The following is a 7,056-nucleotide window of genomic DNA, read 5'->3' as shown; positions in this document are numbered from 1 at the left end:
CTGTGTGCACCTGCTGTGACTCGACCTGCTCCTTGGCACAGCCTAAGGGTACGTCTTCAACTTGTCTGTCTGTTGGGGAGGGGTCTTGAGGACATCTTGGTATGAAATGCAGTAACTTCAGACATGCTCCCTGACTTGGCACAGAGCTGTTCCTAGGCAGTCAATTCTTGAAGCGTTCACTTTCTACAGGCAATACTGATGCAAATCCAAAAGTACTCATCCCTTGACAATCATGCAGAATCAAAAGCATAAAATGACTCCTTACTGAAAGCTACTCTCTGACAATTATCCTCCTGTATTTTTACAGCTTCTAGGGGTATGATCTCAAGTCACTCTTGGGAGGTCGTCGCAAGCGGCAAGGATGACTATGCAGCGGTTGACCCTCGGATGAATTCCCTTGACGTGGGAGAGCATGAAGACTTAAAGCGATGGGAAAATGATTACTGACAGAATTATGTAGACATGACTTTTAAATTAACTGGATCACTTGCTATTATCATGACATAACTCATTCACTCTGACTGAAGAGAATAAAAGAATTTAAAATCTTAATGCTTATGACTCTTTAAATGGAGCAACTGGCATTGTCTGTACACTGCCCAGCATATTCATGTATGAGCAGGTTTGCATTTCTAAGCATTTCCTGAAAATGTGTCACTGCATCTCTGTAGATGCAGTTGTGTACCACAAGGGGATGGAAGAGATTCACAGTCTTTGCTTTAGTGAATTCAGCAGGAAGTTCAATAATTTTCTGTGTCAAAGGGTTCCCAATAAGGGCATGGTTCAACTGCTTGTTCTCAAGGCTTCTCTCCATGAAGGCCAACAAATCCCGAAGCCTGGTAGTCCCAACGTTGGGTTTCCACTGTGATGGGTCTCTGGTCAAAAGCAGATGCGTTAGTGCAGTTTTGAAATGAACCTCCTTGAGCACACTACTTCCTGACAGTGCTGCCTGTTTCCGGTGAAGGAACTGGGTAATTTCAAGAGTTTGACTGTGGCATGAGTTTCCAGGCAGGTGTCTAGACATATGTTCAAAGAAACTATCAAGATAGCTTGTCAGGGAGAGTGTCCAGTAAGTATCTAAGTTCTTTGGGGAGCAAGGAGTAATGAAGAAATGAGCATCAGTTTTGAATTTAACCACAGGATTCATACTGAAGCTTAGCTTCTTCCCTGATCTAAATCGAATGACCAGAGCACCTGGAGCATCAATGTAGCGGATGTTAAGCTCAAACTCATACTTATGTGAAATCAGTGCCCACGCTTGTTTGATAGCGCTCTGAAACCATCTGGTAACCAGTGATTTTGACAAGAACGGGGAGTTCTTCATGCACAGAAGTCCATCACAAACATCAGTAATTTTTGTCGTTACTTTCTCAGTCTCACAATGCAGCAGGCAAACCATATCATCTGCATCAGGAGACTGACAGTGGCAGCCATTTTGGATTTTCTTTTCTACCAGTTTTATTTGGCCACAGACTTGCATATCTAGCAGCTCGTCACTCGCCTGGTTGTTCCACAGCAGACACTGAAAACTATAAGGGTCAGGTGGGCTAAAGGGAACGATGATATCACACACACCCACCATCTGAAAGTCCTCAATCAACATACCGTCATTGCTATCACAGACGCTCCTCATAGCATCCAATAGATCATTTGCAAACCCCTCTAAAAACTCATCCTCCTTCCACTTGTTATTGGATGATACTTGAATACATTTAGAATGAAATCGCTGCAGAGCGTGGCTGTCTGGCAGTGGCACTTCAGCAGCCATGCAGGTCTCTGGGAAGGCCCTGGTTTCTTCTTTCTTCATTTGGGAATTTCTTTCTAGGTATTTCCTAAAGAAGCAGATCATGGAGATGATGGAGAATATGTTCCATGAGTACCAGAGGTAATCCCCCTCCCAGTCAGCGATGGTGTTCTCTGAAGTTTCATTTTCTGATGTCTTGGTGTGAAGGTGTGACGGAGCTGATTCTTGTTCTTTGGAGCTGAACATATCCTTCTCTTCCGGCTTTTCCTGTTGCCTGTGTGGTCTGCTTGGGTCTGTAAAAGAGTCATCTTCTCCCTGATTACTCCTCATGTCCAGCTGTAAATTTCCCTTTTGCTCATGGTCAATTTGTGATGTTTTCAGAGCAGTCTCACCTTCACTTTTGGAGTTTTGTTGCTGATCCAAATCTGCTATAAAATATCCCCCTTCTTGTAATTTGTGATCAACATTGTCTTCCTCTGATTGCTGTTTTATGACATTCACATCATCTAAGTCTGACATTTTATCTTTTTCAGTAACTTGCTGATCAGACCGATCAACAAGTTCCTTGGGAGTGTCATCTCCAGGCCCAGCATACATCCTTTCCTTACTGATATGTGCCATTTCATGGTCCAGTTTTTCTTCTCCTCTCAGCAGCCTCTCTTCATGCTTTTGCATGCCCACTGTGGTGATATCACCCCATTCCTCAACCCTGGGGTCATCTCTTGGGTGCGTTAGGAGACCCAGAGCCACCACAAACACTCGCAGCAGAGTGCTGTGCATCGTCAATACTGTCTGTGAATAAGTCAAACAGCATAAAGAATTGTTACAAATATGTAAGAACAAAAAATTTAATGAAAACCCTTGCAATTATATGTAAAATATACTTTGAGGAAAGTTCCTCCTGGCAAAGCTCACAACGATGCAAAGCAAGTAAGAAAGAAGTTGCTTCCTCGATGGCCTTGAAGCATCTTCTTTCCTCAATTCTGTGATTACATTGTATGTAAAATGCCATTTATTACTGCGGAACAATAAAGAACGAGAATACCCACCAAAAGAAGTGATGAATCAATAAAATAGTGAGATGTTCCGGTAATGAGTGAAGTGAGTGAACAAAGAAGGAAGCAAGAAACCAACCTTGCACAGCTACAGGCTCAGTGGTTTGTTCCTATTTTAGATGTAGTTGTAGGTTGTCTTTCGTGACTTATTTCCTGCATACCCTACCCATGTGCTCTGCTGTGACATTTTCCTGCGCAATACACAGAAAAAAAAGAGATAGCACAGACTTCCTGTAAGTTTAAGTGAAGATTCAGTGTAGTCTGAAATGAACCATTTACTCTGAGTCTGAATGAATCATGGACAGTTTATACAATATATTATGTTAAGTTATAAAGGACCAAGCATTACCCCACATATTAATGTTAAAAACAATAGTTATGTGTGATAAATGAATTGTGTCTATGAATAGGAGAGTAAGCCCCTGCCTTTTATCCTCTTGTGAGCTTCAAACTGGTTTGTCGAGCTCTGGCCCATTCAGTGGGTGCAGTTGAGTTCAAAGGGCTCCAAATCATTGTCTACTAACTATTGTCTCTTGATTTATTTGGTTCTGATTAAACAAGTGGAACATATTCAACCTTCACCTCTTGGACAACAACCAAATTTTCTAGCCAAAGCTGCCACAGATATTTGCATGGTTTGAGACCATTTTGCATGTCTGGATCACTGTGGCCACTTCTGAATAACACTGCATCCCCAGTTCAGATAAGTTGAGTTAACACTACTACCCATCTACAGTCATATAAGTAAGAAAATACGATAATTTATATTGTGAAAGGACTGAGCAGAAGTGTTTTCTGAGCAATGCAACAGGTTTACATTACTTTGAGAAAGTGTGGGTTGAATGTTTTGTTACGTCACACTAGACACAGGTGCCTGTGAAGGGAGGGGCATGATGACAGATAATGTGGTCAGCTTTGAACACCACCCCAGAGAGTTCGAGAAATACCTCTGTCGGTCAGAGCTACAATGTCTAAGTATATAAAGAACTAGTTATTTACGACGAACGTTGTGGTTACAAGAATTTTTCCTTTTCTTCCGTTCATCCATTCGTAAGAAAATAGGTAAGTGTGTGTGTGTGTGTGTGTGTGTATGGATTTGGTTGTGTGATGTGACTTTCTAAACATTATCTAGAGATGACTGGCTTTGTATTATTATTATCTATATCAATCTGATGAAATTGGGATGTATATGCATGAATGTTGGTTTCATTTAAGAGTCATAGGTCAGTATGCGCATGTGTGATTATGGTAGTACTTTAGTTTAAGGCACTCTATAAAGTGTTTATAATGGCTTTAATAATAGTTAATAAATAATTTACTAATTCTTAACAGAATAGTACTAAGACATTAATAAGAACTATTGGATTGACAGCCACACAGAGCATCAAAATTGTTGTATTTTATATTATTATACTAATTATTGACAGATTAATGGATTATTATAAGCACCCTTTATCACTTTGATTTATCAACATCTGATTTACTAACCTCTGTTGTAGGTTTACTGGAAAGAGATAATTCACAAGCTGTCGATTGAACAATGTTCTAATTTATTGCTTATACCTCATTTACAAAAATTTTTTACCAATGTTTTATGAAACAATGTATTAGTAAACAGTGTATTAAACATTAATAAAGGTCAATTGTTCTCAAGTGAATTATCTGCGCCAGAAGAATCAGCATGCTATGATGCAAATATTCACTGATTTAAAACTTCCTACTGTACTTCTTTTCACAGATTTAATTTGATCTGAACCAAAGATCCAGCGCATCTCCCAAGATGGATAAGTTTCGTATGATGTTCCAGTTCCTCCAATCCAACCAGGAATCTTTTATGAATGGGATCTGTGGTATCATGGCACTAGCTAGTGCACAGATGTACTCTGCCTTTGAGTTCAGCTGCCCCTGTATGCCAGAATACAACTACAGCTATGGGATCGGACTGCTTATCGTTCCACCTATATGGTTCTTTATGTTAGGTTTTGTATTGAACAATAATGTATCAGTACTTGCAGAGGAGTGGAAAAGACCCACGGGGAAACGGACAAAGGATCCAACAATCCTTCGCTATATGTTTTGTTCAATCACACAGAGATCCTTGATAGCACCTGCAGTGTGGGTGTCTGTCACTCTCATGGATGGGAAGAGCTTCCTCTGTGCTTTCAGCATCAACCTGGATATTGACAAGTTTGGCAATTACAGTTTTTTTGCCGGGATGTCCGAGACAGAAAAGATGAAACTGCTGGCAAGGATTCCCTGCAAAGACCTATTTGAGCATCAGGAAATAAGAGTGGCAGCATCACGATACATCAAGTGTATATCACAGGTAACTTTGCTTGCTGATTTTGTTTGTCACTTTTCTGTGAATGGTTTTAGACTGAGCTGACAAGCTTTTGACAGAGACAGAGCTGGAGACAAATGAAACCATTTAAAGACCAAACGTTGGTTAAATGGCAAACCTGACAGGAAGAACTCTGGTGAAATGTGGGGGGAAAGTTGAATTTATAAGCTAGCATGGTTATTTGGAAATTTGGGGTCAGCAAGGCGAGGTAGCTAACCCTGACAACATGGCTAGACTTTACTTTTTAGTCAGCAACAAGAACAGGGCTGTAGCTAGCATGGTCCTTTTTTTTTTTACAGAAAACATTTTGACATGTTCAGTTTCAGGGTCCTTGTGTTACGCATGATGATACTGTCATGACTTACTGGGTCACTTGAATATAAGAGTCACCGTTAACATTATTAGTAACACCTGTGCTTTTCCTGCTATGACACGTCAAAATGACTGCTGTTAATAAATAGGCCTATTTAAGATACTGTTAATGTCCTCAGTATTACTCTATAATGAAACATGTGGATTATACAATAGCACAATAGAAATATTGATTTAGTCATCCTTGTGTTTTCCGTATGTGTCTGACTAGAAGTGCAATTATAATGTAGCTTAAAGATAATACATTTTTACATTTCTTTCAAATACACATTAAGTGTGGCCAAAAGTTGGGTACACTTTCAGCAGGGTACACTCCAACTTCATGACAGGATGTGATGGCTAAGCAAATTTAACTTTCCTTGCTTTATTCCTCATAAACTGTCCTTAGCTTAAATCTCCCCACCCGACTTTGCGTTTTGAGCTCACTGAAGCTTTACTGTTCGCTTATTAGAGGGCTAGATAAGCTTCTAAATTTATTATTCATGGAACTGGGACCTATTTCAATCCATCCAAAAACACCCACACTGTTATTTAGGTCTTTGATCAGCCGAAGGGCAATTATACAGGCTTAAAAGTAACATGTCTCTAAAGTCTACTGATTTACAGATTCGGTTAATGAGCTATAAAACTGTCAAGTTTTATAGCTCTTCGATATGCTTTTTTGATCACATGTTAGACTATTTGACTTCAGTATCTGCAAGAACACAAACAACAACAACAAAAAAAACTATTAAAAAAAGTCCATTTCTCTGTAATCTATATTTTGTTCATATACTTTAGTAATGTGAGTACACAGAATGGTGGTCATTTTGTTAACTTAAATATTTTACAGGCATGTGGATGGATGTTTTTGCTCATGATGACCTTCACTGCCTTCCTGATTCGAGCTATTCGACCATGCTTTACTCAAGCCGCCTTCCTCAAGACCAAGTACTGGTCTCATTACATTGACATTGAGCGCAAGATGTTCGACGATACCTGTAAGGAGCATGCCAAGAGTTTTGCCAAGGTTTGCATCCACCAGTACTTTGAGAACATCAGCGGTGAGATGCGCAACCTCCACCACCTTCACTCCAGCAAGGACAACAGCGACGACGATGAAGAGAAAAAGAGAAGTGATGAAGAAAAGCTTCTGGGTATCATGGCCCAGGATGATATGAATAAAGTTTTATGGAACTGGCACACCTGTAAGCCCGCTCTGGCTCTGAGAAAGGACCAAATAGATGGTGAAAACAAAGGCAGACTGAATGGAGATGCCAATGGAGTAGCAAATGGATTTGTAAAGGGACACACCCATAATGTGGAGAAAAAGGAATGGGCAGTGTATTACAGTAAGGTCTGAAGAGCTCAACAAGACAGAGAAAAGCTTGCAACTTTCAGACATTTTTATTGTTTCAGTGCTAGGAGTCGTTTTGTTTCTATAGCCAACAACTTTACATTTGATAATTTGTAAAAAAGTTAGTTAGAAATATAATTTTGTGATTCAGTTGAATTAGATTTTTACTTCATTGCATAGAACATATAAATGAAAATAAATTTAATTC

General features: G+C 39.7%; 2 protein-coding genes across 2 annotated transcripts; one reads left to right on the top strand and one right to left on the bottom strand.

Annotated features, from left to right (window-relative positions):
• Positions 1-8: 8 nt before the first annotated feature.
• LOC123969905 (inositol 1,4,5-trisphosphate receptor-interacting protein-like) lies at positions 9-2,531 on the bottom strand. Its single transcript, XM_046047676.1, has one exon. The coding sequence runs from the start codon at positions 2,522-2,524 to the stop codon at positions 566-568; it is 1,959 nt and encodes a 652-aa protein (XP_045903632.1). The 5' UTR covers positions 2,525-2,531; the 3' UTR covers positions 9-565.
• A 1,951-nt stretch (positions 2,532-4,482) lies between these two features.
• Positions 4,483-7,025, top strand: LOC123969308 (calcium homeostasis modulator protein 1). Its single transcript, XM_046046579.1, has 2 exons — positions 4,483-5,125; positions 6,345-7,025. Exons 1-2 carry the CDS (start codon positions 4,580-4,582, stop codon positions 6,852-6,854), a joined length of 1,056 nt encoding a protein of 351 aa, XP_045902535.1. The 5' UTR covers positions 4,483-4,579; the 3' UTR covers positions 6,855-7,025.
• Positions 7,026-7,056: the final 31 nt, after the last annotated feature.

This window comes from Micropterus dolomieu, linkage group LG04 (assembly GCF_021292245.1).
Source record: "Micropterus dolomieu isolate WLL.071019.BEF.003 ecotype Adirondacks linkage group LG04, ASM2129224v1, whole genome shotgun sequence".
NCBI classification, from domain to species: domain Eukaryota; kingdom Metazoa; phylum Chordata; class Actinopteri; order Centrarchiformes; family Centrarchidae; genus Micropterus; species Micropterus dolomieu.
This window is presented reverse-complemented; position numbering and strand designations above follow the sequence as displayed.